The sequence below is a fragment of the Patagioenas fasciata genome, chromosome 22 (genome assembly GCF_037038585.1).
Source record: "Patagioenas fasciata isolate bPatFas1 chromosome 22, bPatFas1.hap1, whole genome shotgun sequence".
NCBI lineage: Eukaryota > Metazoa > Chordata > Aves > Columbiformes > Columbidae > Patagioenas > Patagioenas fasciata.
In genome coordinates this window covers 2,350,230-2,375,933 of record NC_092541.1, presented here as the reverse complement: position 1 = coordinate 2,375,933, position 25,704 = coordinate 2,350,230, and the positions used below count along the sequence as shown (strand labels likewise).

Here is a 25,704-nt window from a genome sequence, read left to right as displayed (position 1 = left end):
CTGGGGCCCCAGCCCAGGGAAGGGAATTGCTGCTGCCTTCCAGACCTGGGAGCACGAGGTGGATGGGAAAGCAAAGGGAGAAGTGAAGGGGCCACCTCCCCACTGCCACCCGGGACAGCCGGACTCTGCCCATGGGGCAATTTCCATCTGGCTCTGCTCCTTCTCTCCTCAGTGTGTGGGGGGTTCCCACCAGAATGTGGCCTCTGACTTCATCCCTGCAAGAAACCTTTTACAATGGAAAACACTTTAAAAATACAACAGTCGCAGGACGGGCTGTGCCTCCGGGACACGGTCCCGGGGCGGATGAAGAGCCCCTGCACAGGCCGGGGGTTTTCATTGAAACCAGGCGGCCTGATCTGTTGTGCATGTGAGAACGTTTCCAAACACATGGATCTTTTTCCCTCTGGCACAACATCACTCCCCCGAATTAAACGTTTAATCCCGTCTCCTCCAGGAGAGGGGCGAGCTGGCGAGCGGGGATGGGGGAGGAAATCCAAAACTCTGCAGAGTGCAAATCCCCCTTTGAAATGATCTCGGAATAAAAAATACCCTCGCAGCCATTTGTCAGGGTCCTCCCCCTCGCCAGGATGTGACTCGCTGCTTTACAGAGTGACTTTACAATGGCTTTACAGTGATTTTACAGAGTGACTTTACAGTGGCTTGATGGCACCAGCCACTCTCCAAAGAGCTTTTTTCCACTGTCCCTGGCCCCACAGGATGAGTTTAGGGTTTTGCCCCCGAGTCCCAGAGGGTGAACAAGGCCTGACCCGCTCCAGTGTTCTGCACAGTAGGATGGGATTCCTGGAATTTCTAGTTAAATTCAGGCAGGTTTGGCCAGCTTTTCCCTGCCTATCACCTCTGCAGTGCCCCTGCGTGTCCCTCCAGCTGTTCCGTGCCCTTTGCGTGTCCCTCCAGCCGTGCCATGCCCTTTGGGTGTCCCTCCAGCTGTGCCATGCCCTTTGTGCGCACATCCAGCTGTGCCGTGCCCTTGCGCACACACACAGCTGCGCACCCCGCGGATCCAGCTGTGCAAGCCCCGCCCCGCCCAGTCCGCCGCCGTCCCGGCATGCCCCGCTCACTATGACTCTTCACTTTTCCGCCTCGCCCTCAGCGGCCGCCGCAACCAATCAGCTCCGCCCCGCCGCGCGCCCAACCACCAATAGCGAGCGGGAAGCCACTGCGGGCGCCAATGGGAGGCGGCGAGAGGCGGGAGCAGCGGGGCGGCGGGGCGGTGTGCGGAGCGGCCGGGGCAGCGGAGCGGGGTCCGAGCAGCCGCCACCATGGTGAGCGCCGGGACGGGGCCGGGGGATCCCGGGAGGGCTCTGGGATGAATCCCGGCCCGGCGGGATGGACCCGGGGGAGGCGGGTGGGCTGGGGGCCTTCCCGGCCCCGCGGTGGTGCGTTCCCGTGGGCCGCCGGGCCGTGGCGGCAGCCCCAAAAATGGATGAATTAAAGGGAAAACCGCGAGGGGAGCGGGGCCAAAGGGCGGAGGGGGTACCCGGGGAGGGCGGGAGGCGCAGCCCGACCCGGTGCCGCCTGACCGAGCTCCTGCGTTCCAGTCGATCATGTCGTATAACGGCGGGGCCGTCATGGCCATGAAGGGGAAGGGCTGCGTGGCCATCGCCGCGGACCGGCGGTTCGGGATCCAGGCGCAGATGGTGACCACGGACTTCCAGAAGATCTTCCCCATGGGGGAGCGGTTGTACATCGGGCTGGCCGGGCTGGCCACGGACGTGCAGACGGTGTAAGTGGGACTCAGAGCCTGCAAGAGGCGTGTTTACAGTAAATACTGCGTGGGAGCCTCTGCTGAGCGTAAATGTCTCTGTTAATTCGCGGGGAAGGGTGTAACAGGTGGGTGGCAGCACTCCTTTCCTTGGTCTCCCTTCACTGGAAGTATTTTTTAACTAAAACAGCACATGATTTAAGATCACATCACTACTAAGACTTAACTTCGGGTATAAAATAAGCACCTATCTGCCTTGTTCAAGTGTCAGGAGCTGGTATCAGTCAGTAGAACAGTTCAGGCCCAAGTGAAGGTGAAAGAAAAAGGAACCTGCTTCTGCTTTAAAGCCAATTCTCATCTCTTGCAGTGCCCAGAGACTGAAGTTCAGGCTGAATCTCTACGAGCTGAAGGAAGGGAGGCAGATCAAACCCCAGACGTTCATGAGCATGGTTTCCAATCTGCTCTATGAGAGACGGTAACGGTTAAACGATGGAGTCGCGGGTCCCTGGAGGCTGTTGTTAGGGGACAAGAACTTCTCTAAGTTGTTGATGTGATTCTGGAGAGGTGGGAGGTTGAGGAGGGCACCCATGGAGACTGCCTGGGGTACAGCAAAAAGGACACTTTAGTGACAATGTTATCTTCTACTTCCTTGCAAAAGAATACTGCGCATTGTTAAAATAATCCCATAGCTTGTTTGCTGTGCTAAAACCACTGCAGGATGCTTCTAGGTTGACCTGAAAGGTCCCGTCTGTGGGATGTTTTCCTCGTATAGGTATTTCCGTGCGATGTGGAACTGCAGTGAAGTGGTTGAGCTGCTCTGCATCGTGTTGTTTTTGCAGGTTTGGACCTTACTACACTGAACCCGTCATTGCTGGGCTGGACCCTGTCACGCACGAACCTTTCATCTGCTCTCTGGACCTCATCGGCTGCCCCATGATAACCGACGACTTTGTGGTGAGCGGCACCTGCTCCGAGCAGATGTACGGCATGTGCGAGTCCCTCTGGGAGCCCGACATGGTGAGTGGGGTGGCCGTGGTTCCTGGATTCAGCTCCTGCTCTTCACTGGAGAACCCGAGATACGTGGGTGGGGTGAAACTCTCCATCCTTTGGTACTTCCCAAAGGAGCTCAGGAGAACAGACTGTAGGAGAAATCTTGTGGCATCTTGGATGATACTTTGGGGCTTGAACAAAAGCCGTTGAGTCAACATTCAGTTTTTACACCAACTAAAGCAGCTTCTGTTCCTCAGGAACCCGACCACCTCTTCGAAACGATCTCGCAGGCCATGCTGAACGCGGTGGACAGAGATGCCCTGTCTGGCATGGGCGTTGTTGTGCACGTCATGTAAGTGCCGCGCTCTTCCCCTGCACAACAGGCAGAATTTCACAAGCTGTGTGTGAAGTCTGTTAAGGCATCGGCTTCCAGGCCATCCCTTACCCTGCTCCCTTCCAGCACTATCCTTAGTAACGTTTTGTCCTTTCTGAGTGTTCTATTTCTCCTGTCTGCGGTTCGTGGCTGTTGCCAGAACTGCGGGAGCCGTGGGACGTTAATCCCAGCGTTAGGCTCTTGCTGCACAGGGATTCCTGGGCTGCGTTCCTGTCGGTATTTAGGAGCGGGACTCCTCACGTAAGGGTTGTGCTGGCCAAGAGGATGCTGTTTGCTGTGGCTGGATGCAGCGTTAACTTCCGACTGACTTATTTTCCTCGTGGGGCTGTTTCCCTGCTGCTCAGGACTTGGGGTTCCTCGGTGTTAACGGCCACCTTCAAGTTCAAATGATCCTGCCTACACACACTGCAACCTCCTAACGAGGGGACAGTCTGGATGGGGGTATTAAACATGGATTTGCTAATTATCTTCTCTCTTTCCCCCTCTAGTGAGAAAGACAAGATCACCACCCGGACCCTGAAAGCTCGCATGGACTAGCCCAGCACATCCCTGTCTGCTTGGAACTTTTTTAAAATAAAACTCTATCATAACGAACTTTCCTTCTCTTGGGTTTGAACGCTGGGATTCAGTTCTCATCTCTAAAGCTATGGGAAGGAGCTTGGGTGTTCTACGGTAGAGCTCAGGTTTCCCTGAGCCACCCACACTCATCTCCCTCTGCACCCACACGTGTGAGCGACTCAGCATACCCAGGACTTGCTAAAATCAGTTCGTAATTAACCCCCCCATTTTACAGGCACATATAAAAAGACTTCTCCAGTTGTGGTTAATCTAGGACTAAAAAGACCACGTACCTCATGGAGTGACAGTGGATGGTTAGGACAGCAGTAAGAACAGATGTACACAAAGTTTTCATTTTATTTTCTCTGGTTGGAGACTCATCTTGTAACATGCATGCATTTCAAAACAGTAACAGTGTCTCAAACTGCTCCTAGCAAACAGACAAGCACAGAGGACTTAAAATTCCTATTTAAAAAACAGCAGTGAAAAAACCTAGAATGCTTTCTTCTGTTTAAAGTTTTAGATTCAACTTAATTTATTCACATTTTTTTCAGTTGCACTGATTAGCCCTGCCCGCCCTTGTGGCCTGTGTGTAATACGCTCACTAGACACAACTCAACCCGGCTGCGTTTCCACGCAACTTGTGAGCAGTGAAAACCGAAACCACCGTGGATGACCAGCAGTTGGTTCCTCGAGCTTTGCCATCGCTGTTACACGAGATATTTGTTTCAAAAGAGCACGGGAAATCAGTAGTGGCTGATACGGATACCAGAGAACGGCTCTCAGGAGCTGGGGAAGGCAAACCTGAAATGGGACGTTAAGACACAGAGGGGGAAAGCTGGTTTTTCGGGGCTATTTTAAGGGCGATCTCTCCCAGGTCGGTTACGCGGTGTCGCAAACCGAGTTCAGGACACGCATGGAAAGGTTTGTACCACCGGGAGGTTGAACACCTGGACTCCGTGCAGGGATGCAGGAGTGGGAGGTGTTTGTCCAACGAGGCCAAGACACAACCCTACCAAACCAGGCCCGAAACTACAACACAACCCTGGTTTGTGCCATTTTTGGGGCTAAAAGGCGAGTTCCCCTCGGGAAGGGAAAGCAGGAGATTCCTCCCTGAAAAGGAAATCACACTCAAGTGTTTTAGTTGGTTTTGCTGCTAATCCAATTCAAACCTCAGGTGTGGGAGTGCAGCCTCTACCCCAGAAGTTATCCCTGCGATTAATGTAACAATCACGGCTTTTCTAATTAAAACGTGGCCAATCAGAGGTGTGCACCACACCGGAGGGAAGGACCCCACTGCTCCTCGCTGGGAGAAGTGAACTCCCAATGACTTTTCTCTAAAACCTCACAAACACCAGGCCCTTTGCCTCACGCTCCAGAACGCGTGGGTCTAATTAAACAATGACCCAACGTGTTCTCGAGTGGGTTTTATTGCGCTGTTGGAGCAGAGCTGCACCTGAACTGCGACTCCGCGCTCTGCCTTCCCTCTCCTGCTGATTCCAGAGCTATCTCAACAGGGATCCACGTTCTAGGTCCAAAGGGCCGTGTACAGAAACCCCCTCAGCACAGGGATAGGAATCCTGTAGCTCACCCAAACTCACCGCACGCTGAGGTTGGGTTTTGTCATTTTGAAACTCCAGTTGACCAAAGAATTGCGCTGAAACGTCTTGAAAAGTCCATCAATCCGCCCATGGTCTGAGCCATCTGCCTACCTACTGCAGCTCTTTCGGCCAGGGGTGGTTTTCAAACGCACTTCAGTGCCAAGTGTTCCGCAGGGTACGCGCTACAGACAGAGATATCTACGCTTAGCAAACTAGAACTAAACTCACACCAGAAACAGACGACAAACTAGCACAAGCAGTTGTAAAACCAGAATCGAAAGGGCTGGGTTCTCCTTTTAAATACTTGAGTTAAAAAAGTGACCTAAAACAAGATTAAAAAAAAAAACAAACCAAAGCAAAACAATAAAAACGAAAGAAAAAAAGTCCCTTTTAAAAACAAATCAAATATTTGCAGCTTCACTTCTTGTTCTGGTAATAAAAATACTGTCTAGAAACAAAAATTAGCATTTTTAACATAATGCTACCTCTCAAAATGTAAACAATATACAAAATGCTTATGTTAAACAAAGTTACATACCTGGGTAATACATCATTAAGTGAGAAAATTGCATTTAATTACTTTAATACACACAGTATGGCAACTTGATGGAAGTGGCAGAATTAGGAAGTGCTAAAGTGAACAGAGTTCAGGGGGCTTTTGGGGTCACTTGAGCCAGAGCAGCCAATTGAGTTTGGTTGGAGTGGAATAGGGAAACACCGGCCAACTGCTCCTAAGCCCTTCGCACCGTGACTTCTGCAGAGATCGCTGCAGGAACCACCTGCAGTTTCACTTCATTCCTGGGTATGACATTCAGCCAACGAGACTGTTGCTCCGAGCTACGCAAGCTTCATTTTCCTACTTACTTTGGGTAGCATCTCCCTGCAGTTCACTAATTTCCTTCTCTTTTCCTCCCCCCTTTTCCTCTTCTTTTTTTTAATACACGATTTAGAGACAAACAGCGAGTTTCCCAGAAGGAGAATGGCGAACTTACCGGGCCAAAGTTGCGGATTCAATGGAGATTTTTAAAACTGTCAAGAATAAAAAGCGATCGGTGTTTAATTTCTGATCGATAGTAAACTTAAGCGCTTACTCAACCCATATAATGCCCACAAAGCTAAGCTCATGATACCCTCCAAGTCTTCCCTATTTGAAAGGATTCTCATAGCTGCGCTATTTTTGTGGCTTTTCCAGCTCCACACCTTAAGACACGAGGCTCTGGGGCCTCCAGACAACGGTGTGTTATCCCCACATCACACACAATGGGGGGAGAAATTTGTCCCGCGTTAAAGGGAATGACCCACGAATGAATAAAAGGATTCATATCCCATCACGACCCCTACTATTAATTTTGACTTCTCAAAGACTCTATTTACAGCGCGCTCTGCTGGGCTGAAACTCCGGCCCCGTTTTGGCCCTTTCAGAGCTGAGACCTGTGGGATTCACATCACGAATGTGGCTATGAACACGAGAACCAAAAACCAAGCCCACATTCAGCATCCAGCCCAGAGCCAGCGTTAGTCCAGGGCAATTACCGGGATGTGATGAGCACCAGTTATCTCTCGAAAGGACCAAATTCCACACAGCAAACTGTAGCACGCGTTACAGCACAGGACAGACATTCGAAACAGCTTATTCCCGAAACAAAGGCATATGTGAGAACAGTTTCAAGGCAGATAAGCAATATGTTTCAACTGCAAGAGGTTTGTTCAAAACACTAAATCCTGCTTCGAAAGAAAATTTAAAGAAAAGAAAAACGAACCAAAAGATCTGTAACTGTTGTGCGGCAGAGCTAACGAAACCCAAAGCAAGTCTGACAAGCTCGGCTGTGAAAAATATTACAAGCGTTCAGGAGACAACAGGACGTTATTGAGTCACGCAAATCAGTTCCAACTCCTTATGGGGGGAATAAATCTGGCGCAAGGGTTCGAACGTTTCCACTCCTTGACTGTCGCTCTAGAGAGGGGGATGGAGCGGAGAGGTGTGGGAACAACCACAGCCCAAGTCCTGAGTCCTCCTGAGCGGTGGGATTTGCTCCACAGTCACAGCTCCCCACGCTCCCCACTGGCAGCGAGTCCGATTCCTTCGTGTGCAAGTCACATTAGCATTTAAAAAATAAACCGACTAACCAAAGAGCCTCTGTCGGGAAACAAATTCAAGTACCTGTTGCAGACGGGGCGAGGAAGGAAGACTGAACATTAGTTAGATTAACACTGGCAGAACCGCGATGTGAGGCTGTCACCTAAGAGACACGGCAACTCCTGACCGAGGTGCGACAGGGAAACGTTCCAGATACTCAAATCCTATCCCGTATCTACAGGTACAAACCGCCTTATTTTCTTTTTCTTTTATGAAATCTTCATAGCTGGCCAATTGAAAGCACAATGGGTCCGAGCACATGATTATCTGAGGTCGTTCAGTGCCTCTATTACCTTTCAGACTGTTCATTTTTAGGGTCTAGGAGTCAAACCTTTTTAAGCGATCGTCTTTGGTGGATGTTCATTTCCCTCGTCTTTCCTGTAAATCAAGTGCAGTTACAAAAGCAGTTTTTGTTACTTAAATTAACCAAAAAATATAAAGTGTCCCAGTCTGAATTTACCTAAAGTTCAGCGACTCCTCCTTATCAGAGTAATATTTTCCATCCTTGAAATGCTGAGCTATTTTCCTTCCAATTCCTACCAAGAGGCAAATAAAAGGGCTTGCATGTCTTTCTGGCAAAGACAGTCCAATAATAATAATAATAATAACAATAATAATAATAATAATAATAATAAAAATTAAAAAAAAGTAGTAGTTTGTGGAATCAGGCACTGCTTCACTCCTACCGACCGTGATCTAGAGCAACCCCTTTCATACAGTGCCACGTTATCGCATCCCGATGGGATTCTCTGGATCAGAGAGGAGAAAACGTCACTACAAAGAGCAGTGCTGAAACAATGCACTTTTCTTGTTTTAAAAAGCCCTCAAATCTATGTCTGGGCACTTCTGTAACATAAAAACCCACTTTTCCACCTGGGTCAAGTGGACCGTTGGAGGGTGCACCTAGAATGAGTTTTCTCTTAAGTCACACAGCGCCACACGCTCACTCTCGCACACGCACACACACACATGCACACCCCACATGCTGCTACAGTGTCTGTTTTAGTGTCACAGGCTGCGTCCTCTGTTGGGAAGTAGCCCCTCTTTCTCTTCATTTCTCGCCGAAGGCTGAAGACAACTATGTCAGGATATTGGAGATAAATTCGTTGAAGCGTTTAGAGTACTGCTCTGGGTTCACGGTGGAGATCTCTGCCCCGGCCTGCAAGGCAGAGAGAGGAGAGACAAGTAAAACACCAACATCCAGAGAGGTCTACAGAGACCCCCAGGGAAACCGATTTTAGCTCCAGCTGGATCTTCTGCAGACCACTGAGTCAAAGCATTGGATTTGTTCCCTCGCACTTTAGAGGGGATTTAGAAGAAGCACAAAAAACTCCATGTCCCACTAACCTGGGCTGTTTTTCAAGCCCTTTTGGGAAGTTCAGGACTGCAGGGAACAGGACTGGCCCCAGGAAAGGGACAGGGAATGTCCAGTCCTGCTCTGTGATGCTGTTGGTGCCACACACCAGGGAAATAAAGCAGCTGTTCTTGGGCACGGGATCACTGAGAATTTCCACGCTGGCAGAAAAATCAGCGTCAGGAGACATCACGCACACGTGGGCAGGTGTGCGAGCAAAGCAGAAGCCCCCAAGCCCATCCTCCCTGCGGCTGGCCGGCTGCTTACCCCATGTTTCACCGTTTTGGCAGCGTGTGCGGCTTTCTTCTTCGCATCGTACGGCGTAAGAATGTCTATAATGGCCATGAAGTACACTTCCTTCTTGGGGGCACCTAGAAAGGCAAGAGAGTTACTAGCACACCTTGAGATGTGGGCAAAGCCTGGCTGTACCCCCCTCCTGAAGAAATACAGGGCAGATGTGGTTTGATGCAACTAGCAGAGAAAGTAAGGCAGCTGGGGGCTGGAGGAAGGCAGAGAAATGACTGGAAACAGCGCCCCAGAGGCCCATGCGCTCTCTGAATACACTACTGCTCCCCAAGCATCGCTTCTACCCATCCCATCTCACACCATCCACACCGAGGGACTGCGCAGCAATGGAGACACTTGGCAGGGTGTCTCTCTCTCTGCGGCCAGTCCTCCCACTCCATTTAGCCTGGCCAGGACACCCCCTCTGCCCTCCAGACCTCCCTCAGGGCCATATTCCACCGTACTCACTTTCGTGGCTTTTCATGGCGTAGACGTCGACAGAAGGATCGAACTCTCCAGGCCCGAAGAAGCGAGGGTAGTTGAGGAGGTTGCCGGGGCTGTCGGGGGGCGTGCCGTAGGAGGAGATGGGGTTGCCTCCGAGACCATCGTTCTCACACTCCTCATCCTCTGCCCGATCCTCCACCTCCATCTCCTCCTGCTCCGCTCGGTCAACATCGTGGATCCCAACCAGCAAGCTGTAGTCCATGATCTTCAGCTGAGCTAAAAACTGGGAGAAAGGGAAGAGTGAGAACAGCACCCACGTGGGATCAGAAAACCTCAGTCCTGCCCTGTCAGGACCTCCCTGAATAGAAAGAGCTGTAGTGAGAGCTCAACCCTTACTGTTCTTCAGAGAGCTCATGAGCTCATATCCCCACCACTATCAGCATAATCCTGACTGTAATTGCTTGGCTGACCCAGGAATTAGTTGTTTCTCATTCAGTGCTGCACCCCTGCAGCCAGAGGCCACAGGAAGGATCCAGTTATGGCAGACAGACTCAAAGCTGTTCCCCGGGAAACTCTACCTCCACGTCCCGCTTCAGCTTTTCAAGGAAGTTCTTTTTACTTTCTTCTCCAACGTGCAGCTTCTGGCCCTCATTCAAGAAGTCGTTGTCCTTGAATGTTGGTAAATCCTTTGCCTGCAAGAAAAAGCCTGTGTCAAATTCTCCAGACCCGCACTCTTTGGGGAAGGGCTGGTACAACTGACCCATCAGCAGTTTATTGGTTGCACACAGGCTCTGGTTGAGTGTGGGGCTGCACCAGGATCTTCTCCCTGTTCATAAGGGGAAGCGGCTCATCCTGTCCCCTAAGTATGAAAATAGCACCAGGCGGATCATGGTATTTGTCAATGAATCCATGTGCTGAGCTGCTCCTGGGCATAAACTGAAGGGAGATGAGAGCAATTCAGCTTTAACGACTGCGGGGAAGACGTGCTGCAGGCTGAGCGCTGGGCTGCAGCCAGAGACGGGCCAACCAGCTCCCAGAATAGAAAAGAAATGCATTTTGTTGGCTTCTGATTCATGGGGGAAAGTTGAGAGGGCTGGAAAAAAAATGCTTCTCTCCCTAAAGACTTGAGGGAAAAATGAAAACCACTGCTTTTTCAGGAATCTGAGTGCAACAGGCTCTGAGGATTTCTCTGGGATATGGAAAAACACACAACGCCTTTGTGCAATTGGGAATTAAATTATTTTGTTCTTGGAATGAATTATGAGCGTGTGGTAGCTTTATATAGATCTAATATGAATGGTCTGAGACAAACTGCATAAGCAGAAAAAGCTGGAGAGTCAAGAGCCAGCAGGCTGGGGACACTTGGGCACGGTGAAGCCGTGCCCTGATGCCAGAGCATTCCGTGTCAATGGGAGTTCCTTGGCTCACGCCAGCGATCTAATTTTAGGGTAGGCTGGAGTAAACTTACTCTGCAGTTCCAAACCTGAAAATCCCATGTGCACGTGCGAAACACGTAGTACTGTGAGTTACTGCTGTGATTTCAACTGGGCTTTTCACGGCAGCATCACAGCCAAAGGTCTGCAGGGGCAGGATTTAGTCATAAGTTCCCCTAATGGTAGGAGAAACAGAACTTACAAACACACTGAGATATGCCAAGAATCTGAGAGGAGCCGGTCTGGTTTCTGAAAGCATCTGTTGCACAAACGAACTGCTGACCTGACTCGGTTTGGTACCCAGGGAGCACCATGAAGAAACCCTCCCATAAAGCCACCATTGCACTAAGGTGGGTTTTGGGACTTGTGGGATTGTCCCCCAAGAAGTTCCCCCCAACTCATGGTAGTGTCAACATAACAGGGCAGCACCAGATCTGCACCATCTCCTGGGCAGTCACTGGGAAGAGCTGGAAAGCTGGGACAGAAACAGGTGGTCACTCAGGGCCCATTTAACACCCTCTGCTCAATACCCCTTTGGAAAAGGGAAATCATTTGGGTTTCATACGCTTCCAACCACCAGGAGGAAAGACAGGCTGGCCAGGAATGGTTCATACCTTCTCTTTATCGCTTGCTTCCCTGGATACTGTAGACCCCTGATAAAAGAGTAAAGAAAAGAGCATTGCTGCACTATGTATCATATTCCCAAAGAATTCATTGACACCATTTAATTCCTCCATGCAGAAAAATAAGTAGAGTATTTTTAAAATCAGCGCTCAAGCTTTTTTCATGCCCAAGATAGACCTACAGATCTCCAGGGCCCCCAAAACCTGATCCCCTGAACAAAACCCGAAGCCCAGGACCTTGCCAAGTAGACATTACAAAGAGCAAGTCCCACCCTCGTGGAAAAGGAGCCCTCAGCTCCATGACTGCCCTCGCAACACTCACCTTCAGGTCATATTTCCTGTGCACTGTCAGCCTGTGACTAAATACGTTTCTGGTTACCACCATATAGGTTTCCACTCCGTCCACGGTGAGCCGGTACATGCCAAGGAACTGGGGCAGGAGGGTGTTCCCGTGACATTCCACTATGAACTGGAGGAGAGCAGGGAAGGGAAGGGCAGAGAAAGATGGTGCTGTCACACAAACCCCAGCTCTGACACAAGCTCAGCAAGAAGCTGATAGCGAAGCCTCCTGTTCCAGCCGCCTGACACCGATGAGAAAGGAAAGGAGGTTTGCAAATGGCTCTGAGGGGCTCAAGAAAAGCAAGTTAGGGCATCGTGAGAATCCTCCAGCCCTGAGCTGAGACAGAGCAGCCCGTTGTGTGTGCGTGTCCAGCCTGCGTGTGTGTCTGTCACCCAGTCTCAGCAGCGTGAGTCCGGTGCTGCCACTGGCTAAATTCACCTCTCCTGGTTATGTGAGTGTGTCTGAAAGCAAAGAGCAGATGGACCGGCAGATACCGTGGGCCAAGGTAGAACATTTCCAGCTGTCCCACTTTACCCCCTCTTCCCTGCTGCGTGTAACCATCCCCTCCTTGGTCCCTCTGGAAAGTCTGGTTCAAATGATTAGGAGCATGTTTACAGATCTCAGGTACCACCAATCCATAATTCATCAGTGTAAGGAATAGGGCGAGCTGTGAAGGGGCTCAGCACTGCGAAGAAGCAGGCAGCTGTGCCACAATTGCCTCTCAGATGCTTAGGACCACAGTTTTCTTCTGCAAAAGCTATTTGCAAGCTCTGCCAGGCTGCGCGCTGCCAATCCAAGCTCCAGTTCCCTGGCAAATCACAAAATACTCCCCGCAAGGTGTTTGCCACCTCCTCTCCCAGAGCTCCAGACTCACCGTACCTGATGGTACTTCTTTAAGATGTTGTGCATCTCCGCTACGTCCTCGCTCGACACCGCCTTGATGACAAACCTCCTGTCGTAGGTGGTGAGGAACCGGGCCCCACAGCGGCCCTGGCTGTCGCTGTTCACCGGGGCGCTTCGGGTCACCGAGTTCTGAGGGAACCAGAACAAAAAGGTGGAGAGGGGAGGCAGAAGATGCCACCTCCCTGGAGAAAAAAACAAGAGAGTCTTGGAAAGCAGATGAGACACGGGTGATTTCTTTTACTAAGGGGTTTTTAAAGAGGGACCATACACAGGCCAAGACTTCTTAGCATTTCCTCCTGGAAATCTAACAACAGAGGATTTTTCCAAAGTTTAAGGAAAACCAGAAGAAAACGAATGAAATGGTCTGCCTGCTTTTCCATCAAAAAGCAGCGTAAACCAGCAAAAGTCTCATTGTTCAAGAATTCTTTACAGGTCACCCTGAAACCAAAAGCCACCCTCACCCTCTGCTGTTCTTACAATTGGACGAAAAGGATTGTGAGTATAAATAGCTTGGTTGTTCTTCCAACAACCAGTAGCATCTGTCTTTATATCCCCGTCTCCACCCTTAGCAACGAAACATCGCAGCTCCTTTTCATGCTTGCGGCACAATTGGTAAATCCCAAGCAAACTGCAGAGCGAGTATCTCCTGTGTCCCCTGAGCCACAACGGGAGCTCTTTGTTCTGGTGCCTCTCCCCATGCAGTGGGATGTGCCGCATCTCGCTGCTCTTTGCGCCTCCCAGACCAACCCAAGCAGGTCACCGGTTTCCTCCTTGTCACCAGTCTCAGCAGGTCCCTTCCAACTCCACCAGCCCCATCGCTGCTCAGAAGCCATTTTGTCAACCAAGCTGCACAGGCTCTCGCTGGCATTTCCTCACCACTGGTGCAAAGCAGATGGGGAGAGTTGAGCTGTGCTCTGAAACACGATGGTCCTGACATCTCACTAGTGGTCTTTAGTTCAAGGTAGATGCGTCTTTCGGAATCTCAGGGCTGGACGATGGGTTTCGGGATGTGGTTTTTTAGCTGCTATTTCCACTGTTGTCTCTGACGAGCAGACAGCAGAGGGAGCCTGCAGTTCTGCACACGCAGGCAGAGCCTGCTGCGAAAGAGGGATTTACCATGTCACGCTGCAAGCGAGCCCAGAGGTTTCCTTTCAGAATGAAGCATTTAAAGCTTTTAAAACTTTAATGAAGCCGGGGAAAAACGCTACTCCTGCCAACGGTTTTAGAAACTGTCAGGAAAATAAAGGCAAGCAAAAAAAAACCCAACCAGGGCCTTGCTTCTTGCTGACACTTGCAAATGAGTCTGTGCTGCACCGTTTAATCATCCCTCACCTCAAAACCACAGAGCTTTTCTTCTAGAGGAGATGGGAAGCAGAGATTGTGACCACATATGGACATTACCAAACGCACAGCCTGTAGGTTTACCTCGTTCCCTTCCTGTCCCTTCCGCCTCTTCCACAGACTGCGCGTTATATTTAGCACCCTGGCTCAATTCCCACTCCAGCCATCACGTTTTACCCACCTGAATTTAGCTCTATCAATGTTTTCTGCTTTCTGTGCAGGGCGGACACTTTTAAGGAGCCAAACTGCTTTACCTCAGAGACAAGAGAAGTCATCCCTCACAGCAACAGGTGAAGCGTAAATGACAAACTAGCTATTGAGAACCAACAAAATTGTGGGTGTATCTGTGTAAGTTACTTCACACAGTTCTGATCATTTCTTACAAGAAACTGAGAATAAAAAATAAAATATACTATAGTGGATGGGCTTGGAATAAAACTAATTAAAAGCTAATGACTTCCCTGTATGGAAGTAAGTGGAAGGGTATGGAAGGAGCCAGCACACCAAGTCATTCCCTGGTACAGCTCGCCCCAGGGTGTTGCTGGCCAAGCAGAACCCTCAAAAGCCGCGGCGTGATTTGCTGTCCACAGGCACTCCTGGCAAAGCACCACGGCTGCCTAGAGAACAGGCCTGATGTCGGAGGAAAGAAGAGAATTAACACTCTAACAAGCAGAGCTGCGACAGGCAGGACACGGCAGCTTTTGCGGTTCCTCCTGGGGCTGGCCGGCCCCTTGCAGAAGAAAAGCAAAGGCTGCCAGTTCTCCTCGAACAAACGTGTCTCACTTTGAGCAAACACCCTCGGAGCACCCAGCGTGCCTGGGAAGAGGTGGCAGTGTAGGATGGGCCCTGGCAGCCACGACGGGAGAGGCAGCTGAGATCTAAAAAAGCAAAAAGCCCCAACCACCGCTCCCGGTACCCTCAGAGGTCACCCCTGTTCCCTTGGCTGGGAGCGAGGGGCAGAGGATGGGATGTAGGCGCTACACATCTGCTCCTTGCCCCATCACAGAAACTGGATCAAGTAGATCCGGTGTCTCACCAGTGCAATGAGCAAGATAACAGATCTCTTTGTTATACTGACCTTGAAAGAGAGGGAGATGGGGAAATAATCCAGATAATTTTGGCATGTTTGGAGTGGGCGTATACACAGATGGATGTGGACATGGACATGACCAGAAGGAAGCAGTTTGGTGGGATGAGCAGGAACAGCTCTGCTCCCGTCTCCTCTCTCCACACGCAGGGAGATCAGCTGGGCTTGTCGTGAAGCAAAGACGGGAGAGAGTGATACCCTGGGCCTGCTCACCCGCGCTGCCGTGCCTCTGGACTCCAGCGAGTATTTTAGTTTAAGCCCTTGACCAGCCAGTGCTGGCGCCTCGCCACAGCCTTTATCAGCGGCAGCGGAGTGCCAAAGATACGGGTTTAATTACCTAACACTCGGGCTGCTAAAGGCCACGCCGCTATCAAAGCCGTCCTCTTTTCCACACTGGCTTTTCCCTCATTTACGAGCTCTCTAAGCAGCCTGCTACTACACATTTCCCGCGTGCGTAAGACTGAGAGCTGTGTGTGGAAGGGCAGCCCTGCAGCAGCGGGCAGAGTTGAGACAGCTCCATTTCACGGGATTTCAGCCCAGTGGTTTTAACACAAGGAAATGTCTCTCCCTTCCAGTCTGAGCCTCGTGTCCCAAAGCAGCAGCCACCACGACAAACCCAATTCAAGAGCGTCAGTGCTTGGTACACACAGCTGGTTAAAAAAAGCACCCAAATCTGTAAAAACAGGACAGACTCATTTTCCTTGCAGATGTTCTGCACTAGATCATTGTTATCCTCCAGCTCCCACCTGTCTGCAACCATCTGCTGCCTCTTATTTTATGCCTGGACTGTAAGTGCTCTGGAGCAGGGACCATCTTTTCATTCTGCAGTTGCCCAGTGCCTGGCACAGCCAGATCTACTTTGCTGCTGGGTGCCCTTAGGGTTGTGCTAAAACCATTTAAATCATGATTATAAGCCCATAAAAACTGACCACACAATGTCGGCATCGTAGTTTCTTTGCCAGTTTTGTTATTCTGTCCTAAGGAAAGGCATTAAGAGGGTAGGGAGAGAAGAGACAGTACCTGGTAGTCTTGATCATCAATCCCAAATCTTTCTCGGAGGTTTCGGAACACCAGTGGACAATACTCCTTAAATTTAAAGCGACTTGGCAAGTTTTCCCTAGGGCAAAGCAGAAAAGATATTCTGGTGCAATGATCAGCTTGTGAAATCAAACTCAATTCTTCTCCCAGCTCACTGCTGACCCCCCAGGATATCCGAGCCCCCTCCTCCCTACAAGGGCCTTGTTCTGCAAGTATTTACCCTCGTTAGGGGAGCTTGTTTCTCTGGATGCCTACAAAAGTCATCTGTTCATAGAACCGCTTGCAGGATCCAGCTGTTGACTAACAGGCTCTTTGGATGAGGATGTCTGTCTTACAGAACAATCTCCCCTGTCACAAACACAGATTTGACAGAATAATTTCTCTCTTTCCTCCTCCTTTGTTGCTTTGTTCCGTTCAGCAACACAGCTGCCCCCTGCAACACACTGTTACTGTTTAAGATGAAAAGCTGGAAGAAAGAGGGAGCGGGGGGGCTCTGATTTCAGATCAGATCAGATCACTCATGCGTCAAAAGAAAGGTCAACACATCCCTGTCGCTGAGGGATGCTGCAGCTCCCTACCACAGCTCGTATTTTGCCCACTGGGAGGAAGCAGAGAGGATGGTCCTGCCTGGACACGGTGGGGGATTTTGTCAGCTCATTCTCAATGAGAATCCTTTGCACCAACACGTGGGAAACTAAAAATCTATGTGGGAGAAGAGGGAAGAGCAGATACCGCAAATTGTAGGTGCCAGAGAAGACAAACTTTTGAATCACACTCCCACTCTCAAAAGCTGATCCCTGGGAGACTCAGGGAAAATGCAGCATTAAGCAGGGAGCGCTGCAGACCTGCACACACACACACAGCCAGGGTGAACAGCTCTGAGCACCAGGCACAACTGCGGCTTTTAAAAGGCTTCCAAAAACTGATATTTTGGGAAAAAGGAGGGTAACTCCACACAAGTCCTATGGGCCAGAGGTATAATGCAGCTTCAGGGCTGTGTCCTGTGAACAGAGAACCCAGCAAGTTATGGAGAGCAAACTCCTTCCCTCTTGTTCCTGGTCTTGGGATTTGGCTTCTCCTGGTCAGGACAGGATGGGACACCTAATGGGGCACAGCAGGAGTCAGGAGATGGTCCTGCAGCAGCTTTGTGCATAAACAAGATGTGCAGTGAACTTCAGCCCTTGGGCTTTGAACAAGTTACACTTTGTGAATTCTAAAATACTGTTTTCTACCCACTTCAGTGAATATCTACATGTTTTGGTTTGAAGTAGTGCCACTTCTAAGCCTGGCCTTACCAAACTTCTCATCACTCAAAGAACATAAAGCAAACCACAAGACAGCATCTCAGTGACAGAGCCCCCACATGTCCAGCCACACCAGATCCTCCTGGCATTACAACAGGGAGCAAACCCAAAAACCTTCCATGTGTCAGTTTCCCCCACAGCAAAGAGCTCTAATTACAGAGACAAACGAGCTGGGAAGCACCTACTTACTTGTTAAATAGATGATTGTCCACCTTAATCTTACTGTAGGCTTTAAAGTCATCAGGCATCAACATAACAGGGACGGGAACATTGCTGAGTTCGTTGATCTAAAAGAGAAAGGAAAGACTCAAAACCCAAGTTCCTCTGCCCTGCCGTTACTGTTAATGGACTTATGGGGGGTGCCCAACACCCCAGAAGCTGGTTTTGAAGCAATATAACCCGTTAGACCTAAATAAATAAATCACCTTATTTGGGAAACGTTGCATCAGCCAGTTTCTTAACTAGTTGTCACCACTACAAATCACAGATGACCAAAGTCTTTGCCATAACCAGCCAGAACAGACTGGGCAGCTTTGGTGCAGCACAGCCCAGCTGCCTGCGGATGCTGTTGCTGTGCTCGCTGTCTCTTGTTGCTCTTATCCCACCTTCTCGAAAGGGATGAGTCACTCCACTAGATTGTTTTTGCTCCTTAGTCATGTGTGGCAGCCACAGGAATACAGGGAAGGAGAAGAATGAACATTCAGCTACTATTGTACAGACAGGCTCGTGCTGCAGCACCCAGTAGCAATAGTAACACAAAAAAAAACCAATCCACTTCTGGACTATATCTGGCTCCCCTGCTCCAGACAAGCAGTGACAAGGACGTGCCAGCGTTCACGAGCGGGTCAAGAGGCAGGATGTTTCTGAGGACAGCCCCAGTGTCGTTCATTCACACGGACGTCAGGGGAATCACACGAGACTTGTTTAATCAAACTGCTATTAACATACTGGATTTAGGAAGCAACTTCATGACACCTCCATTCCTGTGATCCCCATACCCAACAGGTAACGCTGGGGAGAAGCAGACAATGCTGGCAACAGCGGGAGTCAGGCCTGGGGGCTGTTTCTGACACCAAAATCTCAGGTGGGTCAAGCAACTTCCAGCTTGGAAAGCACAACAGCATTTCCCTGCTGACCAGGAAAGGGGTCTGAGCCGTGAAGACGGAGGAACCTGGGATTCCCCACTCCTTGTGGGCAACAGGACCCGCAATCCTGTCCAAATATCTGCTGCCATGTCTGCTCCAAGGAGGCGGGGATGGAAGGGAGTGTGAGGGGCCATTCTGCAGCAGGAGCCGTGGCACAGTTCAGCTCCGGAGACGCGCAGCGAGATGTGTGGTTACACGGGCAGCGAGCTGTCTGGTTACACGGGCAAGCCTTTGATGCAGTACATATTTTTCATCTCCATTCTCTATCGTTGCCAATGAAAAAAAACCAACCAGACCAGATTTCACAAACGTCAGACTGGAAAGAAAGACCCATCCAGGCTGCAAAGAGAAAAGATGACTATTTTCAGACACTGTCATCCCACACAACAGATAAGTGGAAAGCAAACCGGGCAGTGCTCTGTTAAGAGCGGAGATGGTGCTCTTTAAATCCCTGCCCGGTATTTACTCCACAGCAGCACCAAAGAGCATTAAGCACACCCATAAAGAGCTTTGGGATGTATGGAGAACGCTGCATAGATGAATGAAGAACGTCACACAACTCCCATCATTTGTAATCACAACGGAGCAGGGAGGCCAATATCCCCAGCTTAAGCTAAAGGCTCAATCCTGCGCTGAGCTGCTCCTGGAGCCGCAGCTGGAAGAGAGGAAAGGATCTCCCAGATCCCAAGATCCCGCTCCTGCAGGGATCTGCAACAGAGAGCCCCAGGCAGTGATTTCCCCTCAGGGTGAAAAGAAACCAGCTAATTCCGTATCAAGAAACAGGCGTTGCCTCCAGCCACTAATTATTGCTGTCTAACGGGAGGGGAAGCCCAGCTCCTCAGACTCGCCTGTTCTCACCCTGTGCTCGCGGTGGGGAAGGCACAACCGCACTATCATCAGCTTGTTGCAGAGTGGAGGAAGGGCTTGACGGCTGAGAGGGAACAGCGAGTTGGAGATTTGTCTCCTCCCTGCCAGAAACTCAGACACAAACATTAGCAAAGCGAGATGTCAAGACGCCTCTGGGTGCCCTCGTTTCTGCCTAAGCAAAAACCTCAAAGCAAACATTGTACCTGTTGTTGCTCTCCTGACTGGCAGAAACGGTGCGCTAGGATATCTTGTCTCATTTAAAAGACGTCCCTGCTCTTCACAAGATACAACAGCCAAAAAAACTCTCCCCCCTTTTCACTTTTCCAGCTGCACACAGCAGAGCTTTCTGGATGCTTTGGCATTCCAGTTCTGGAGGAGATGGAGCAGAAAGGGGTTTGTGCTGGGGACTAGAATCACTGTGGAAGAGCCAAACTGGTTGTTTCTGTTCCCAGCTCTCCACCAGATGAGGCAGCTCTTGCTCAGACAGCCACCGGGCCTTTGCTTCTGCTACCAGACTGAAAGCAAACATGGTTTTGGCTTTTTTTTGTTGTTTATCTGTTTTTTAAGCAAGAGGGATGTGCACTGTCTGCTCCCACAGTGTCTCCCACACTTGACGTTCTCCTCGAAGGAAGAGGAATGAAAAGCCCTCAATGCTGCCTTGGAAAAGGGATATCCCAAACACCCCCTTCTCCCAGTACAACCCTCAGCATCCAGTGCCCCTTCCCAAGGTCCTGCAGCGACGATGCCAAGCGAAACGCCAGCAGCCCTTGCCCAAGCGGCAGCACCTTTCCACAGGGATCCCCTCCCGTGCTTATCGCCGTGGAATCTGAGCAGCCTCCGAGAGCAACGTGACTAACGCCTGGCACATGTTTGCTCTCTCGCCTTCTCCCCGGGGAGAGGCGTGTAGCAGGAGATTATATATAGCAGAGTGTGTGTCTCTGTGTATTTATGCTACAGAAGGCAAGGTCACAGCAAGGTGCAGAGCCCAGGGAGCCTGTTCCTACGGGTCTGACCTGTCTGTCCCCCACAAAAGGATGTCACCCAGTTGTGGAAAGTCGGCCTGTACCTGGAGCTTTGGAGATCTCCACAGGATGGACACCGAGATCTTGGGCTTGGTGCTTTGTTCTGGAAGAGGCGGCTACAGAGATGTAGCAGCAGACAGTGGCCGCTGTCACACTCCTTGGTCCCTCACAGTGTCACACTCCTCGGTCCCTCACAGTGTCACACTCCTCGGTCCCTCACCGCAGGGGTCACGCATCATTTTGAGGTGCACAGCAAGTGGGAAGAGCAGGTCTGTGCGGTACAGCAGCCCGTGCCTGGGGTATTCCCACATCTACAAAAGCTTTAGAGGTCCCCAAAGTGGAAAAAGTTAAGAATGGCTAATTTAGAGCACAAGCTCCTCAGGCCAGGGAACTGTGTCCAGACCCACCGTGATGCTGGTTTTCTGTAAGCTTTTTGGACCTAATCTGCCTTTGAATCCTCTTGAAAATCAGCCCCTGTTTTTGAACAGTCCTTGAATGCCAGGAGTTTTCTGTTCCCTCACTCAGTAGAAAACACAGACAACCTGACAAGGACCCCTTCAGACTGAAAGCACCACTAAAAAGTGCATTTTTCCACTGTCACCTGCATTTTGCAGAGAGACAGAAGCCACTGGTCCTGCCCCTCCCCGGGCCAGGGGTGGCATGAACAGCACATGCCCATCAGCCTCACAGAAGGCTCAGAGAGTCCCAACGGAGCTCAGAGGGTTTAAAACCAAGTCGCATTTTCGACAAACCAACAGACATCTGGGACCAGATGAGCTTGGAAGGTCCCATCCAACCCAAATATTGAGCGATTTATGATTTGCCCAGGCTCAGCTTTGCTGTTTCCCCAGCTCTGCCCTTCCCCCATGAGCATCCAGGCTCTTCATCCTCACTCAGCACATTTCAGTTTTGCCTACGCTGCTGAGAAATCTCCAGCCATCCCTGGCCTTATGGGGCTGGAAAAAATGCCACCTCCCCTCCGCTTTGTACCTCCTGGTCACTCAAATTCATGAGCGACATCAGCCAGTACAATTTTGGGTTTATCTGTAGTTGATAATTTGGCTTCGCCACCAACGCCGATCCCTTTTTCAATAAAAGACACATCAATATTCCGTGTCATTCAGGGACAGCTGTTAGAACGAATGGGCCAGACGTAATTTTGTTTCAAAACCTGACTGGAGACTCGAAGTGGCAATTACCATTAGTAAATTGATGGGAAAACGCAATTTGTTTACTAACAAGATCCAGATGATGGAGCGTGTGAGTCTGCTCCCTCGGATTCTTTACAACAGGAATTTGCCCAGGAAAATAAGAATACTTTGTTCCTCTCACAGCCCTTCAATCAGGCATCTCACAGCACTTGGTGAGCATTAGTTAAACTTTATAATACCCTGGGGAAGCAGGTAAAAGACACATAGAAATATCCTTTAACTAGCATGGCGACAAACCCACATGTGCAGCAAAACTTTGCCGTTGCTTAACACCGTACAGCAAGTGGGCAACAGTTTGAGAAAATCACTGTTTGCCATGAATTAGAGCATGATTAATCAGTACCCAAGCTAACAAAACCCCCATGCGGGTCTATGGAAGCATGAATCTTGTGGTCAATAATTTTTATCGGTGCTCTGGGGAACACCAGCGTGATTTAAGAGGGAAAAAAGAAAGCATCCCCTAGTGACAGCGAACCCACCTCTTCCCGAACAAAGTATTCGGAAGCAACGCAGCATCGCAGGCGGAGGAATCGGTCCGTGCCACCCTGTTGCACACAGTTGAGCCCAATTTTATCGCTGATCTACCCAGGAAAACCTTATTTTCTCTCTGTATGCCAGGAAGAAAAGGGGCTCCTGGAATTTCTGTTTTAACGGGAGGTCCTGGGAGAAGAAGGTTCGGAGCCGCTGGCCGCAATCGTTAACAGGCGCTGTCACGGCCATCGCCATATGCTGCTCTCTCCAGAGGTCAATTAGAGCCGCAGCAGACAGCAAGTGTTGGAAAGGACAAATACCGGCTGTTTACCCCGCGCCAGCACCAGTTTTCTAGGGCTTCAACATTTGATATGTGGCAGATGCTGCTCTGGCGAGAATTAACATGGCAACATCAAACCCAACACTGCGGAGAAGGCAGAAGCGTGCTGCAAATCCCGATTTTGCCATTTCACTTGAATGCTAAGTAGTTGTGTTTTGTACCGGCTGGCACCGCTCCTGAAGGTCTGAGGAGATCGGTTGGTGCCTCAGCCCATAATCGGAGCCTCCGGGGTGCAGGAGGCTGCCCAGGCAAGATCCACACACCCAACAGATCTCCCCATTTCCACAAAAACGGGATTTGTTTATGCCGACCCCCTGCCAACAGCCACAGAGCTCCAGGGATCGCTTCCAGTGGATGAATTGCCACTAGAGAAGCATCATCACGGCCCCTATGAACTCAACCGTGTGCTTAACACACAGAAACAAGAGTCACGTCTCCAAGAACCCCCGAACTCACTGGGATCCCAGCGCCTTGTATAATTAGAACATTACAACCGTTTCTATGGTTTCCAGAGCTCCACACGCCGTGTTCATCTTGCTGTTGGCGCGAGATGGCTTCTCCCTTCCAGAACCGGGACAACTTTCCCTGGGGTTCCCATGCACACGGGTCCAGCCAGGGCGCCGAGAACGTGGATGTAACCACCACCGAGGAGCCGCAGCTCCTCTCCCAACGCCACGACAACAGCAAAGCTTCCCTGGGAACCACCTCCACATTTGCTGAATTTTACAGAAAATTCGGAAATTGAGGGTGAACCTCTGTGACTTCGCTCCGTGCGAGTTCTCCCCTCCCGCTGTGGTTTTCCAGTCTGAAATTTCGCTGTCAGCCTAACACCACCCACGCTTGGCCCCGCTCACACCAGTCCCAGCCCCACCCTGATCCCAGTTCAGTGGGTTTAAACGCCAGCTGGGATCACTGGGACAGCCAAGACCAGCTCATGGTTTAAACAGAAACACGGAGAACTGGTGTTCTAGAAACCAGGCCCCTGCTCCTGATCCTCTCCAGACCCATTGCTGCATCCACACCAGCTGCTAACGAGCTCATTTAAACACAAGGCAGGGCCGAACCACGGCCAGACTCGCTTAATGGACCCGAGGGAATTTCTTCAGTCAACAGAAATGGTGGATTGCATAAAATGGTTGTTTGTTTGATTCACCCATGAAAAAGTTCATCTCAAATGCAAGTATTTTCAGACAGAATCTTCCTGGCACAGCCTCGTGTTTGTGCTGATAGCGGTTTTCTTCTGCTCCTAGCACGGGGATCCACGGATTCATCCCTTCTTGTAAAACCGCAGTCCCACAGCCAGACATTAAACAACCTCAACAAAGATATAATCTCATGACTAGCTTAGAGTTCCTACAGAACCGCCTGCTCGCCTTCCTCCCTTTACCTAAATATTTCACAGCGAAGTGCTCCAGAAGTTACACTGTCCCAATCCAGCACCTAAAAAAGTTGCCAGGCTCCTAGTACGGAGAATACAAAGAAATCAAACCACAAACTGTCCCCAAGAGGCCAGAAATGAAAGTCAGAAGAATCCGACCAATTTCCATTTCTTCAGAGCTCTGAACAGCACCACTGATCAAAGGCTGATTAAATTCATTACCCTGTTTCCCGGGCAAGGCTCTGAGCAGCAAGAACCTGGAACATCCTTTGACTCAGAAAGGCAGCGCCGGGTTGAACTACATTTGGAAGCTTTCATTCCACCATCAGGCAGGCTGGAAACGCAATCCTAATTCTGCGCGTGTTACTTCTTTCTGCAAAAATGGAACCTAAATCCCTTTCACTCTCTAGGAAATACCCATTAATCCACTGGAGAAATAGGTGTCTGAACCCTCAAAGCCTACTAATTTAGGAAGGGATGAGGTTTCTGAATTCTTTGACCACCTGAATATTCTCCCAGAACAGCATCCAGAGAGCAAATCAATTCCAGTATGAGATTTACGCCTGCCATCGCAGACGAGGGAGAAGTTTCCAGAGAAAAACATAAAGATGGGCTTGGGAAGCTCCAGAGGAGGCGGCTGGAAGAGCTGAGGCTTCAGCAGCATCCCCAGGGACCCCGGTCCCAGCTCCCCCCTCAGCCTCGCGCCAGCCCAGGGACACCGAGAGTCCTGGGGACACCGAGAGTCCTGGGGACACACGTGGCCTGAGCTCCAGGAGCTGAATCCGCAACTCGGAGGGAGACGAGATTGGACAGATGGGGCCAAAAAGACCCTTTTGTATTTGGGGACGGAGAACAGACACGCATGTAATCCTCCCCACGCAACCACTAGAGGAACGGGATTGTCACTGTGTGCGTGGGACCTGTGGGCTGTGACACGGGGGGCCCTTCACCGTTGTGGGATTGCCCTGGGGTTGTGACAAGGGACTGGGGGTGTCACTGGGGTGAGCAGGGAAGCCTAAAGCCACCCCAGTTGTGAGGAAGGGGACGTGTGGGAGGGACACCCTGAGCCGGGGGGGCTGAGGATGGGGATGATCTGGGGAAGGAGCCCCAGGGGAAAGGGACCAACAGGGACCCCATGGACACGCCGGGAGGGGGAATCCAGGGAAGGGAAGAGATGTCGGGGGAAGGAAAAACGTGAATTAAGGGGGAAAAAGGGTGTGGGGGGCAGAGCCCCGATGGCGGGGGGCGAAGGCCCTGGGTGGGCGGGAAAAGGCGCCGCCTGAGGGAGAGACGGGAAGGGCCCGATCCGGGAGGCGGGGGCGCCCGCTAAGGGGAAGGACCCGGGGTGAGGGGGATGGAGGGCGCGGGGTGAGGGGGATGAGTGGGCTGAGGGCCCCGACCCTCGGGCTGGGGAGGGGCTGAGGGGGCCCCGGGAGGGCCGCGCTCACCGTGTGGTTGGCTCCCCACATGAGGACGCTGAGCAGCGGCTCCGAGGCCCGGAACAGCTTCACCTTCTGGCACACGAAGTGTTTCTTCTTGGTCTTGGTCTTGCTGGCGCTCAGGGCCGTGCCCAGCGCCGCCCCGACGCCTCCCGCCGACGAGCCCCCCGCGCAGTTCGAGGCCATGGCGGACCCGGCGGCGGCACCGGGAGCCGGACCGAACCCCCTTCCCCGGGGCTCCCCCTACCAGCGCCTCCGCATGGTTCCGCCCCACCG

General features: G+C 51.0%; 2 protein-coding genes across 2 annotated transcripts; one reads left to right on the top strand and one right to left on the bottom strand.

Annotated features, from left to right (window-relative positions):
* The first annotated feature begins 1,138 nt into the window (after positions 1–1,138).
* Positions 1,139–3,701, top strand: PSMB3 (proteasome 20S subunit beta 3). Its single transcript, XM_065856371.2, has 6 exons — positions 1,139–1,283; positions 1,560–1,744; positions 2,091–2,198; positions 2,563–2,740; positions 2,971–3,065; positions 3,596–3,701. The coding sequence occupies exons 1-6, from the start codon at positions 1,281–1,283 to the stop codon at positions 3,642–3,644; spliced, it is 618 nt and encodes a 205-aa protein (XP_065712443.1). The 5' UTR covers positions 1,139–1,280; the 3' UTR covers positions 3,645–3,701.
* Positions 3,702–4,004: 303 nt separating this feature from the next.
* Positions 4,005–25,677, bottom strand: PIP4K2B (phosphatidylinositol-5-phosphate 4-kinase type 2 beta). The gene is made up of 10 exons (XM_065856132.2): positions 25,438–25,677; positions 17,745–17,842; positions 16,234–16,330; positions 12,762–12,914; positions 11,865–12,011; positions 11,534–11,572; positions 10,065–10,178; positions 9,511–9,769; positions 9,025–9,128; positions 4,005–8,562 (listed from the first exon to the last, which is right to left on the bottom strand). The coding sequence occupies exons 1-10, from the start codon at positions 25,612–25,614 to the stop codon at positions 8,482–8,484; spliced, it is 1,269 nt and encodes a 422-aa protein (XP_065712204.1). The 5' UTR covers positions 25,615–25,677; the 3' UTR covers positions 4,005–8,481.
* Positions 25,678–25,704: the final 27 nt, after the last annotated feature.

What these genes read in the sequence shown, in the direction of transcription:
- PSMB3 (XM_065856371.2), top strand. An exon ending in AATCTGCTCTATGAGAGACG is followed by an intron (nt 2,199 to 2,562) that starts GTAACGGTTAAA and finishes TTGTTTTTGCAG; the next exon opens with GTTTGGACCTTACTACACTG. An exon ending in CCCTCTGGGAGCCCGACATG is followed by an intron (nt 2,741 to 2,970) that starts GTGAGTGGGGTG and finishes TCTGTTCCTCAG; the next exon opens with GAACCCGACCACCTCTTCGA.
- PIP4K2B (XM_065856132.2), bottom strand. Translation starts at nt 25,614, where the DNA reads ATGGCCTCGAACTGCGCGGGGGGCTCGTCGGCGGGAGGCGTCGGGGCG. An exon ending in GACAATCATCTATTTAACAA is followed by an intron (nt 16,331 to 17,744) that starts GTAAGTAGGTGC and finishes GCTTTGCCCTAG; the next exon opens with GGAAAACTTGCCAAGTCGCT. An exon ending in AAGCAAGCGATAAAGAGAAG is followed by an intron (nt 10,179 to 11,533) that starts GTATGAACCATT and finishes TTTTTCTTGCAG; the next exon opens with GCAAAGGATTTACCAACATT.